The 14,321-nt window shown below is 32.5% G+C and overlaps 1 protein-coding gene and 2 non-coding genes across 3 annotated transcripts; all 3 read right to left on the bottom strand.

Annotated features, from left to right (window-relative positions):
• Window positions 1–2,526: 2,526 nt before the first annotated feature.
• On the bottom strand, window positions 2,527–2,599 carry Trnas-aga. Its single transcript has one exon. It is a non-coding gene; the product is annotated as a tRNA-Ser (tRNA).
• Window positions 2,600–2,776: 177 nt separating this feature from the next.
• Trnas-aga lies at window positions 2,777–2,849 on the bottom strand. The gene has a single exon. It is a non-coding gene; the product is annotated as a tRNA-Ser (tRNA).
• A 6,098-nt stretch (window positions 2,850–8,947) lies between these two features.
• LOC117108098 lies at window positions 8,948–9,343 on the bottom strand. The gene has a single exon (XM_033249996.1). The coding sequence runs from the start codon at window positions 9,341–9,343 to the stop codon at window positions 8,948–8,950; it is 396 nt and encodes a 131-aa protein (XP_033105887.1).
• Window positions 9,344–14,321: the final 4,978 nt, after the last annotated feature.

The following is a 14,321-nucleotide window of genomic DNA, read 5'->3' as shown; positions in this document are numbered from 1 at the left end:
AAAGGGGGGGCGGGGGGGGGGGCGAAGGGGGCCGAAAGTGGGATCGAGATAACACCACCCCAGGGTGTCCGGGGCATTCCGAAAACAACCTCTGCGGCGTTTTGGGCGATAGTTTTTTTTTTATTTTTCTTTTTCTTTCTTTCTTTCTTTTTATTCCTTTTTTTTTTACTTTCCAAAAGTGGGCCATGACCAGCACAACGTCTCTTTAAATCTGCCTCTGATTACTAATAGTATCCAGTAAATTATTTTATTATATAAGAGTATATGGTCTGGAGCACATGGATCAGTCACTGGCACCAATAGGCAAAGAGCAGTCACAATGTTTTATATCCATGGCATCTGTAGGCCTACATACTGTATATAACCATGGAGGTATACATTTTATACCTCCATGCTATGCTCCAATAACATAGCTTTTTGTTCATTTGGATCAATCTGCAATCACCGGAGCTCCCAATCAATTTCCAACCAATTTCGTACCACAATTAACAATCAACAGTTTTGAACGATTAGCGAAATACCGTACAATCTCGAGTAGAAGCCCTATGGGTGTCACACAGGTAACTTATTACAAACTCAAATATTGCCATTCATAAATTTATTTGCCGTACCCCTCATCACATTGTCTATGTAATAATGAACCATACTTTATTTTACATGTGTACGCATAAACTGAACATATTATAGAATATTAACATATATTCTGAGTTCAAAACAATGTAATGTTCATTAGCTTATCCGTTGTCGGATCAAGTATACAAGTTGGCGACAGGGTTTGAACTGGGCGATACCATTCTAAAATTGTCTGTAATTGTGCCTGTGTATAAATATAGCATACCAGGCATGATTTTACACTAATATACTAACAGAAACTCTAGCGAATATATGTTGCCATGGTGCATACAGTAGTTAGTAGTAGTGCATAGGGTCTGTTCAGGGAAATTTTACCATATTTGGGAGGCTCTCGACCAATCAGAAGCCTGCATTTGGCATCAAGTGACCTTAATTTGCATAAAAATGAGGAGCGGGACTATACCATTTATGAGTAGGGGTGTATTAAAGATTATTCAGTTTTTAGAGCCGAGATTCAATTCAATTCAATTCAATTTAATGGACATCACTTTCGTTACAGTGGCACACGTTGGACAAAACCCAACGGTGCATCCAAATATAAGAAGAAAATAATAAACTTAAACTAGGAGTAAATTAAACTAAAATGTATATACATAGTAAAATTTATCAACATGGCATGTAGGTCTATGTGGTATGGTAGTTTTACAGGACCGTATTATTTACAGAGTTGCTGTATGAATTGCAAGTTATAATATGGAGCTAGAACTAATAGACACAAATGGGTTCATATTTACTACAGTAACACATTCAAAGGGAATAAAAACACTAACTAATAAAAACATTACAAGGTATTTATAACAAAATATAGAGCTTAGAACTAACTGATCATTAAGGTTCATATTAACAGGTTAAAAGGAAATACAAAAACTAATTAAAGTGTAACGGGTGGTAATGTGGCCATGGATTTATATATTTCAGATCTTAATTTCCATGTGCCTGAGAAATACCTTACAATAATTATCAAATTTTTCTGCTAACTTATGGTTATAAAATTGGTCATTAAGATTATCGAGAAATAAATTATGCTTATAATCTAACGATCCGGTAATAAATGATTCCTTAAGTTTACCTAATCCCTTTTAACAAGGTCATTTTGTAAATCATTATAACAATTTTCTCTAAATGGATGGATTTTATCACAAATAAATAAAAAATGGTCGGTTGTTTCTTTTAAATTTCGGGAGCATAATTTACAAAAACCATTGTTTTGTGTAGACTATTTCTGCTTTTTACCCTCTATGTTTAGAGAATTAGTTCGTGTTTTGAATTTTAATGTAATTCCTTTGAAATTTATTTTGTCTAGTAGATAGGATTCAAATATAGGTCAGTCTTTGTATCTAATATACTCTGTTAGTGAACTTTTTAATTTACAATTTTCAAACCATGTTTTAGCATCACTCTCTTTATTAATCTTTTTAAATTCTTTCATCCAGCCATTTTGAGGTTCGGTATTGTACATTCTTGAGTGACCATATTTATTTAATATACCTTTTATTGTATCTAGCCATTTCCATTTTATTGACTGTTCAATATGATTAATTGCTTTGAATAAAATTCGTGGCCATTTTTTCATTCATGTTTTTAAGTCTGTTAAAAAATTGTATTATGAAATTGTTTTGAACTGACTCGATTGACGCCTAAAAATCTTTAGATTTTTAGGCGTCTTTAGCTACAATTCGCGGTGCACATAAAATAGTTCGAGCCATCTGATATATGAGATTTTGTAGTTTGGCAGTGGCCGATTTTCCGGTAATTTACGGTTGGTAGGCCTATTGTTCTCCATAGTATATCTCCATAGTACACTCTATTGAAGTCGTCCTGATTGTTTATAATAGACTTAATGTACTGAATACTCAGTTACGTACCCAAATACTAGCGAACAAAATTCGCAAGTGATTCGGGTGGGAATCGAACCCACGACCTCCAGGTATCTAGCCTGATGTCTTAACCACTAGACCACCGAGTTTGCGCTTGGTGACTAGTGATGAATTCGATCCCCTAGTAGCAGCGGGTACTGCAAGTGCTATTCGGATATGAGTTTGCGTCAGAAAGTTATCATGGGAGAGATGTTTTGCCCTACCTGACGTGTAATCGTACTGAATACTCAGTACGTCCCCAAATACTAGCGAAAAAAATTCTCAAGTGATTCAGGTGGGAATCGAACCCACGACCTCCAGGTATCTAGCCTGATGTCTTAACCACTAGACCACCGAGCTTGCGCTTGGTGTTCAGTACGATTACACGTCAGGTAGGGCAAAACATCTCTTCCATGATAACTTCCTGACGCAAACTCATATCCGAATAGACTTAATGTACGCAATAATTCGGTTACCTTTTCTGATTACTTCATCGATGTGATGTGAATCGGACAGCGATCTTGAAATAATTACGCCTAAGTGTTTGTAGTCATCTACTTCAGTTATATAATTTTCGCCCAATTTCCATTTTCTACAATTATTTACTTTTTGACCTGATATTAAGACATTTGATTTGTTATAATTAAAGCTCATTTTCCATTTTCTTGCGAATTCGTCTGTAGTTTTTAATAGTTCATTTAGTTGTTTTTCGTTCTCACCGATCAAGACTATCATCAGCCCAGAAAAGGCAACCAATTATGGTATCAAAAATATTTATTCCTAGCTTTCTATGCATGATCATTTTATTTAATTCATTAATATAGATTATGAATAATAGTGAATAAACAGAGAGATAGTGTACACCCCTGTTTGACACCTTCTTCAATTCCAAATGGATCAGTAACATAATTACCTGCAGATACTTTACATTTAACGTTAACATATAGGTTTTAATTATGTTTAGGAGGTTGCCTCCTATACCGATCCTTTCGACCGCAGTGAATAATCCATCTCTCCAGACTGTGTCAAACGCTTTTTTTTAAATCCAAGAAGGCCATGTAGGTTTTTTTACCTTCTGTCGTTCCTAAATCCACCTTGGACCTCAGTGAGGAGTTCGTTATCTTCAAGGAAGTTTGACACAGTCTGGGAGATAAGTTTATTGTAGACTTTCGCGGCACAAGAATTAATAGTGATTCCTCTATAATTATTTAGATCACGCCTATCTCCCTTTTTGAATAATGGAATGATCGTTCCTTCATTCCATTTATCTGGTATATTTTGTAAGTTTGCTAGTCTTTTAAATAATTTTTACATAGATATGATCATTTCATCTCCACCATTTTTCAACATTTCATTTGATATTTTATCGTTTCCTGGGCTTTTATTATTTTTAGTTTGGGATATGGCATTTGAAACTTCATTACATGTAAATTTTAAATCGTTCAACATGTGCCTATTTTCATTGATTGGGATTTCAGTTTGGTTTATTTAATTGAATATCGTCATTTCTTGTTTCACTATTTCTATTGGTGGCGAGTGAGCTAAAATGTGTCTTTAGTACATTATTTATCGTTGATTGGTCAGAGCTTGTATTATTTGTACCTGGTATTAAGACTGAGTTTATTAAATTTCTGGGTTTCCTCCCTTTGAGTTCTGTCCAGAAACTACGGCATTGTGGTCCTCCTCTTTCCATTAATTTTGAACAATTCTCTACTTTATTTTTCATTATTTTACGTTTTATTATTGATTTACATTCGTTTTTCATTTCTTGGTAATTTACCCATAGTGAGTTACAGGTATCTATGCTAAAGTTAGGGTCTTGTGAATTCATAGAATATTTACGATGGATCCTACAAGCTTCTTTCCTAGATTTGATTGATTTTTCGACCTCTTCATCATACCAGGATTTACATTTTCCGTTTAGTGTTTTCGATCCGAAAGATTCTTCCGCTGCTGATAAAACTTTCGTTTTCCATTCCTCCCATGCGTCATTCGCATTTAAGTGGGCAGGGTCACAGTTCTCAAACTTTCCTGTTATTTTATGTTTAAATGATTCCCAATTATAATTGTCAGGAATATTCCGGACATTCTTTTTTAATGGTGGGTCTTTACGTTTTCTGTTAGTACTAAGAGTATAATGTCTAGAAATAATATGTTATGGTCGCTCAATCATTGGAAAAGGCAGAGATCGTCAATAATCAATTCATTTGATAAATTAAATACGTTGTGTGAGACAATAGCATAATCTAAAACACTGTGGCGGCAATTGTGTACCCACGTGTAAATACCAGTACATTTACAGCTACCATTTAGAATGTTTAGATCCCCATTGTCGCAAAATTATAATTTACGGTATCATCACCTCCAACAATATCTTGACCAATTTTCCCATTAAAATCCCCTAAAATAATTATGTTAGTATCTTCGTTATGTTCTCTGATTGCGATAGTCTCAGCAAGCAAAGTCATAAAAGTGTTTAAACTATTATTCCCTTTTTAGTACAGGGGTGTTTAAACCTAACCATATTTCGTTTAGTACAGGGGTGTTTAACCTTAACCCTATTCCATTTTCAGTACAGGGGTGCTTAACCCTAACCCTATTCCATTTTAGAGCATGGTGTTTAAACCTATTTCATTATTAGAGCAGACTACTTAACCCCAACCATATTTTATTTTGATTTAGGGGTTTTAACCCTAACCCTATTTTATTGTTAGAACAGTGCTTTACCCAACCCTATTCCATTTTTAGAGCAGGTGTGTTTAACCCTAATTATTTCAAGCAGGACTACAACTAAATACCCTGACCCTAGCTAAAAATTAAAAACCATACATTTAACTTTTTTCCTAAATACGATGTATAAGTATACCAGTATTATTTTCTGAATAAAAAGTCTTTACAACAAATGAGAATCAACTATTGTGTAATCAGTTTCCTTTTGTCATGCTTGTCTTATAGATAAGCCAAAAATGACGTCATGCTGAACGTGTCTTAACTTCTTGTGTTGTAAACACGCTGTTAATTTGTTGCATATTGTAGATTTCTTTATTAAAATCTATTATGGGAATAATATTTTATAGTAAAGTTGTCCTCATGTGCTAGTTTGGCAGAGCTATATGCTGCTTCTTTTTCTGCTTTTTAGTTGGTTGTGTGACATTTGATTCTTTCAGTATTCAGTATTTTAGCATAATTTTATTGAACTTCACTTTCAGAACAGTAGTACACACCTTTACGGTGGTACATCCATACATAATACAGTACAAGTAAATAAAAAATTCTACAAAGAACAATAATTTATGTGAAAAACAAAGCTAAAAACAAATGATAAAGTTCAGTATTAAACATCAGTAAAGAGAAAAAAGAATTATATATATGGATCAAAAACAAAGATAGAAAAACAATAATCGTATATTATTTAATTATTAAACAGACGTATACTTATGTTTTAGGTAGTTATGAACATTAGATTGGATTATATTAGGGATTTTTTTTGTATGATATGACAAAGTTTCGCTGTAGGATATTTGCACGAGTACATATTTTCGCTGACTAAAATTCAGAAATAATATCAATTGAATTTAACACATCTAAAAGATGGGCCATTGCAATGATTGTGATTTTTTTTTTTGACTGGTTTATTGTCAATAGGCCAACATAATAGTTTGTGTTGTAAGAACGGATTTAAATGGTGTTTAAAACTAAAAGTAAACACTGCAGAGCTATGGTGATGTTTTCCTCTGGGTTTTAATTGATCGTGGTCAAAATGATACTTTCAGTATTTTTTTTGTATGATATATGTAACACAGTTTTGCCGTACATAATCGGACATTAGACGATAATTTTTTTTAACTATTGTGTGTTGAATAAAATCAGGAATTAAATCGATCAATCGATGCTTAGACAGGTCTTTGTATGAATATTAGAGGCCATGTATTATGCGCTACATAAGTCTCCAACCATTACCATTACCATCTTTTGGAACAGAAGAGGACCAGCTTTTGTGTAATCAGTTTCTTTTTGTCATAGATGTTTTATTAATGAGCCAAACAGTGACGTCATGTTGAACGTGTTTGAACTTGTTGTGTTGTTAAAACACTGGCGGTTGTTGAATTTTGTACACCAATATTATTCTAGATTTCTTTATTCAAACTTATAATGGAATTAAAACAATATTTTTTTCATATGTAGTAAAGCCTGTCATCACCACTGACTTCAAAGTGAATGCAAACAGAGCTGTGTTATGATGAAATTCTTTTTATTTCGTCTGTTGCTTTTCTATAGTTTTGATTTAAAGCAATTTCGTTATCTTTAGACTATATGATGAAGTTGTTGAAAATTAGCTTTTATTTTGCTTTTCTCGATGTTTGTATGTGTTTGCAAAAGCATAAAATTGGTCAACGTAAATGTATTGACGTTCTGTGTAGAAAAGTAGTTGATTATTGTAATATTAACACCTAACAAATGAACCTATTGAAAGATTGCAACGTCAGTTGGTTTTTTTAGATATCCAATACTTTATGTGCACAGCTATGTGTTAAACTAGATTATAACGGGAGACGCTATTGAATGTTCTATTGTTTTTTGAGGAATGTACCTGTTTACCGCTATATCTTTATATGCAGGTCTCTTAACACAAAGCTGCGAACAGAAATCACTGGTCCGTTTGCTATATCAAAAAGAAATATATCTGATTGATATGATAGAATTGTACATGTTTCTGGAATATTCATTGCAAATAGCACGCATCTTCCGATGCGTTGAAATAGGGTATCAATAGTCGTAAATTCTATTTTGATGGTAGGATGTAACAAGCCTGTTGTTGTAGATATTTAATAAATCTTGAATATCAACAAGAATTTGTGTTTAAAACTACATTTTATTAATTATTATTTTTTATACTTAAATAATTAAGTGTATTATTTTTCAATTATACATAAATACAGTTTTGTACGAATAGCGTAGTGTAAATATATTTTAACGCCGAACAACCTATGATCATAAAAACAGAACGTATTGCCCAAACAACATCTTTTATTTGAAATTTTAATAGTAGTAAATTCTGTTTTGACTCTTTTTTTGTTTTCAGAAATGCTACAATTGTGTTTGCAAATATACAAAAAAAAAACAAAAAAACAAAAAAAAAAACACATATTCGTAATTGATAACAAACTTTTTATTTACATTTAGTCTGCATAATAAAACTGCATTACAATATCTACAAACGACACAGAATAGAAAGAATAGTTCGAAATCGAGAGCGGTACAATATTAGTATAAGAAAGCCAAATTGAATTAACATGAATAATATAGCAAAACTATAAGATTCAATCGTACATGGAGCGAATATTCTTTGTAAATTTACTTGTACTTTAATAATAGTAATTCAAAAAAATAAAAAAATAAAAACTGTATTCAGAAAGAAAAGAAAAAACATTATCAGAACACAAAAGTAACTCATATACAGATCCAAAATACCTCTACCATCAAAACAAGTACACAATGGGTTCGTATTGGTAATTAAAAACTAATAACCGTAAGGAACAGTGTCATAATTGTTTATAGGGACCCGTTTAGTGTATACAACTTGATACATTTTTTTCTGTTCTCGTGTTTCGATATTCATGTTCTTCTTTTTGCTTGCAATATTGGAGGGGTCTGTGACTTGGATTTGCTTTGAGCCCACACCCTGAACCATCTTTGACATACTTTCAAAGTTGACTAAAAAATCGTTACGGTAGTTCCCCGAACTTTACAATGAGTTAAATATCCATTTTTATCTGGCTTGGCCAATTTGTAAGAATAATTTTTTTGGTCCCCCCGACACAAATGTGACGATGTGATTATCGGATTCTAATTCATCCGTTAGTTCTCCCAAGAAATCCCCAATGGGTGGTTCCCATTGTCCTTCTCGACTGACGTATATCACACTGTCGGTATGGTAGTACAATACGAGTCTGTCAAGCGCTTCTAAGAGTAATGGTATGGTCAAAGATTTGATAAACACAGCAATTTCGTAGCTTTGTTTTATTTCTCTGTCAAATTCGCATTCCCATTGCTCAATATACTTATAACCAAGACATGTGATGTACCGACGTTTATCTATGGTCTTTTGATACAGTTCCTCCATAGTGAAATCATTAAGGGGATGTTTTGTTTCACGTTCCATACAAGTGTGTCCATGGTGCAGACAACCTTAAAACTCAAGCACTATTTTCTCATTGTTTGCTTCAAAGTATCCATCAGCCTTGTAATTACCAATGCGTTTTTTGCCATGATTAGCAGCGTGTTGAATAAATATATTGTCCCTTTTGATGAGATATTCACTTCAGCCATTGTAAAGCTTTGGTAGATTACCTATCATTGGAGAGGTACCCCATAGGGTGGATGATTCCTATGGTGTCCGGTAATAAGTATTTTGTACGGTACACCAAGTTGCATGCCGATGCAATCGTAATACAATGCTAAAAGGGGTCTATACCAAGACTAGATTCATCCTCGGTAATTTTCATAAATATAGATCTGAACTGTAAACAACATCTTCGAAGTATATCCACGTTCGACCGGCAATAATTTAAAATCTCTGACTGAAAGTTAAATTCATCTTGGTGGTGAACATTATACCACTTAACAAACTTCTTTCTTTCTGATGGTGACATTCCGTCTGGGTTATAGTAATGTATATCAGGTAAATGAGGAAGTACAATTTCTTGATTGGCTTTCGTATTAAATAGATGGGGAAAATATCCTTTTGCCAATTCATTAAGACCAAATGCTCCTGGAAGTTTATACAGAGCCATAGGAAGAAAGTTTAAAGAATCGATGAATTCCATGTCATTGGCTGCTACATTAATACTCATAATCTTGGCTCCATTGTATATTACTTCGGGTAGGATTGCATTCTCGTAAAGGTATCGGAGAACAAAGTATGAGTCGTAACCTTTAAAGTTGTGACAGATCACTATCGCTCCTGCGTTTTCTTAATTGAAAAGCCATTTGCAAAAGTCTTCACGAGTGTTGGGTCCTTGGAATTGTTTTTCACGTTCACCGCATTTTAAACAAGTTACGCCCTCATCGACATTCATACACGCGTTTCAAACTTTTTGGGCGATACAAAAATTTGGCTCATGGATTCCAGTTTCTTGAATGCATTCGAAGTCAAAGAATATGTAACTTGGGCTCACTAACTTCAATTCCTCATTGTCAGATTCATCATCCTCATCCAGCATTGTTTCATGTATTACTGGCTGCATATAGCAAAGGTAATTTTGCGCAAATGTTTTACAGCCTGTACAGCACATTGATGTGGTTTTCCTTTGTGTCGTTTTTTTGCTAATAAATTTATCACAATCGCTACACCGATCATATTGATTGTACACGGAGCCAACAGATGTTGAGGGTTGTTTCAAGTGGTTTTTAAAGGACACTTCACTTTTAAATGACCTGTTGCAGTCATCATAATATACCCAGTTTTCCATGATACAGTTACCTTGGAAGCAGAGTTTACATGTGTCTTGACCCCGATGCTCTATCTTATTGTTGTATCCTTTCATGCATTCTAGGCAAAAGTTGCTCTGGTGATACAAGTAGATTTGCTGTTTTGCAGGTGGGCCCTTGTAGATAATTGCATTGGCATAATCTAATGAAGAGACGATTATTTGAAATTTTGGCAGCACTTTTGGAATTGTTTGATCTCATTGATTCCACATAAAGCTATAGGTACACCTGCTGTGTTGTGTAAATCTATAGCAAGTTGCTGCTGTATCTTGCATCCCTTGCGAATGGCCTCCAATTTTTGGTGTTTTTCAATTTGAGCTTTTGCGGTAACGATCGCTCTAGCGCAACACAGTTCGTCTTTATTTTGAATTCGAAGGATACATTTTTTCTCTCTAAAGAAGCATTCCAAGTCCACTTATCTCTTTTTTGGAATCTTTCCTCCTCTGGGCATTTGTACGTGCGTAATATGTATTTCTAATGTACCATCGATGCTGAATTCTTCGTACGACTGCAGTACTCGTTCTACCCTCGCAAGGAATAGGTCGGCCGTCAAGTGTCGCCTTTTCATCAATGGAAGTTTTATCGGGTAATCTAATTCCCGACATTTTACCACCACACGAATCAGATCATCAGGATGAGCCCCTTTTGAAACACTTTATGCAGTGTAGGTTTGGAAAATTTTGTTACATACGTTGCAAGTAAGCATTGGCTGTAAATCAAATAATATTTCTGGTAAAATACGGTATTTAACAGAAGTACTGGTTATTTGTTATTTATAACTTAATTGGAAGGCCTATATCAACTTACAATAATCATTATTGTGCCCATCAATCATTTATACTTATATAAATTACAAAACATCAAGAGAAGAAAGTACTATCGAACACATTGTCAAAGTTGTTTTGAAACTAATCCATAATTCTATTTACTGCAATAGGAAGTTTATAGAATAATGCAATACCTTAGGATGTGCACTGAGTTTAAGTATAAATAATAAGATTGTCAGTCCGAAAAAAAAATGACAAGGCCATTTTATTCTACGTTTCGCTAAGCATCATTAGGAATAATACATAATACGCAAAATAAACTATATACAGTACAATACAATATATATAAAGTACTCATAGATGATGACTTATGAACTTACCTTCATTATTCAATGTTTGTTTCCAACTTGATTGAAATCAATAGATAAAATATATTGATATCTAAAATATAATAATAACAAGAAATAACCAACCGAAATCTAGCATAGAAATTATTCACAATATTCAAACATACATAATTATACCATGAACATATAGGCCTAGTTGCTTATGTGTAATGTTGTGGAGAAATGCCCGATATTTGTTTTCTCAAGACTTCGAAAGTACTGGTATATGACGTCATAATGCCCCTATCTAAAAAAAAGGCCTAAAAACCCATAAGCATAGTCCCTACACTAATTGGAAATGCTTATAAAAATGTATCCGGTTGCATAATGTTATTATAGGGGTAGTGGCTACTTCAAAGACGTATTTCACGATGAAATGTTACACATCTGAATAATAGTAGAACGAAAGGTCGCCCAGAAATAACATTACAATTAAACACGAATATACTATCGCTAAACGTATGTTTTTATTCATTGACCTATATTTTGTATAATGCCAAATCTAGTTTACTATCCTGCTTCTGTGTATTAGTCAAATGCTTTTTATTCACAAAGGTCTACTAATTGGTTTTATATCTATTTTTAATATCCATTGTTTCAAGTTGTTATGTAACATTGTCACACATAACTATTCGAATAGTATCAAAGTGTTTCATTATTATAGCGAATGTGCGAACAATAGTGACTTCATCTTACCTGAAATGTTAAAAGACGGTAGCCTATGTTTCCGGACTTAATGCCTAATCAAATGTTTGGGCTCTTGTGAATAGTTGATCTGATCTTTATGTCTTTATGTACTGCATTTTATTAAGGGATTAGGCCATAGGTCAATAAGTTGTTGAGTCTATCATTTGCAAATACACTACAACATAATTGTATTATTTTGTAGTGTATTTGCCAATGATAGACACAACTTATTGGCAAATACACTACAACATATGTTGTAGTGTATTTGCCAATATACACTACAACATATGTTGTAGTGTATTTGCCAATAAGTTGTGTCTATCATTGGCAAATACACTACAACATAATACAATTAAGACCAATTAGAAGGAAGAGAAACATATTACAATTTCCGTTTGGCCAATGGTAATTATTTTGCGTTGATGAGTTACGTAACCCTTTGGAAAGTCTGAACTTGTTGGAAGACTTTCAACAGCATATCAAACGAATATACCCAAAGAAAATACAGTTGTTCAATTAACAATTCTTTCTGATGATACAAGTGGGCATAGCTTCTTGGCTTGACTGAAAAAATTTCCATGACCATGCATATTGACAAGCATAAAAATCCAAATTATAATTTGAGTATATGTTCTAAATTTTTAAAATTATTAAATGTTTCCTATTCATAATGTTTAACTATTATTTATTTACCATATGGTAATATTCTTTGAAGTGTTTGAAATTAAGTGGTTATTGTTTGATATGTTACTTTCAAAGGTGTTAACGTAGTAGTGTTGATGAAAAGCATAGTATTAATTTTTCTGTTTAAGTATTATTTTACGTATTTAGAATCTTTATTTATTTATTTAATTATTAACGTTTTATTTCTTTTTGGCTTTTTTTTTTACATATTTACGTTGCTGCTTTTTTCTGCTTTTAACGTTTTCATTTACATTTCTTCAAACCTTTTCTTTTTATTTTTGAAAAAGTCATTTATACTTTTATTGTGCTTTGAATAAGTCATCAAATGTGTTTAAATAGTTCTTATATTTTACATTTTAGCTTTTAGTCAACTGTTTTGGAAGTAATTGATATTTTTTTCATAGTTTTTGCTTTTTATAAAATAAATTTTATGTAAAGAAAATAAAATTCGTGTAAAGAAAAAACTTTTTTAAAGAAAATAAAAATCGTGTAAAAAAAAGAAATAAATTGTATATAAGAAACAATGTGAAATCATATACAACAAATATTTAAAAAAAAATTAAATACAACAAATATTAAACTTTGAAAACAAAAGGGGGGCTATATAAACGAAGTGGTATGTCATGACGTATAAAGTTAATGTGGTTTGTAGGAGTACAGTCACAATAGAATATTAGTCATTATTCAATGCTGGTATTTTTTATCCTAATCAATTTAACCATGACCACGATCGGTTTGGGAAATGACGTATTAATATTAATACGGGTATATTTACGTCATAAATTTCTTTTTGTACTTCAGTTGCTTAACCTTATTGAACCTAGTTCAATTTGAAAAATGCAAGTATTTTTTGCGGGTAATTTGAGTGATTATAATTGACTAGATGGTTGGAATATCCCGGGTAAACATGGTTAGGTCTTAGAGGTCATGTAATCAATTCTATTAACTTTTAAAATCCTATCATAGCAAAGAAAATAATAAAAAAAAACAGAATGATAGATCATATCAAAAATTTAGAAAAAAAAAACCCAGAAAGACAAAAAAAAAAATCATATCATAAATATACTATTAAAAAAGAAAGATAAATAACATTAAAGAAACTGTTCAGAAAAATATTGGTTTTAAGAGCCAAAATAAAGGAGGGGGTGTTGAGTGAAAGGGAAAAATTGTACAACCATTTTTTAAGAAAGCAAACGGACCACTAATTTCTGTTCGTCGCTTTGTGTTAAGAGACTTTCATATAACGATATAACGGTAAACAGGTACATTCCTCAAAAATAATAGAACATTCAATAGCGTCTCCCGTTATAATCTAGTTCAACACATGGCTGTGCACATAAATTATTGGATATCTGCAAAACCAACTTACGTTGCAATCTTTCAATATGTTCATTTGTGGGGTGTTAATATTACAATAATCAACTACTTTTCTACACAGAACATCAATACACTTATGTTGACCAATTTTATGCTTTGGCACACACATACAAACATCCAGAAAAGCAAAATACAAATCTATTTTTCAACAACTTCGTCGTTGAGTTTAAAGATAACGAAATTGCTTTAAATTACAATCAAAACTATAGAAAAGCAACAGGCGAAATAAAAACAATTGTATCATAACACGTGATCAAATGATAAAAGTAATTGTTTGTCATCGTGTAGAGAAAAAGTTTAACAACTCCCCACAAATTAGAGAAAACTCTTAGAAAAAAAAAAAAATTACAAACCATCAATAAAAAAAATTAAAAGAAAAAAAAAACAGAAAGAGAGACCATATCAAAATTTAGAAAAAACAGTAAGACAAAAAAAATCAT

Source organism: Anneissia japonica, unplaced genomic scaffold (assembly GCF_011630105.1).
Source record: "Anneissia japonica isolate Jap-2015-1 unplaced genomic scaffold, ASM1163010v1 scaffold9712_len146881_cov104, whole genome shotgun sequence".
NCBI lineage: Eukaryota > Metazoa > Echinodermata > Crinoidea > Comatulida > Comatulidae > Anneissia > Anneissia japonica.
Note: the sequence above shows the minus strand (reverse complement) of the source record. Positions and strands in the feature narration are given on the sequence as shown.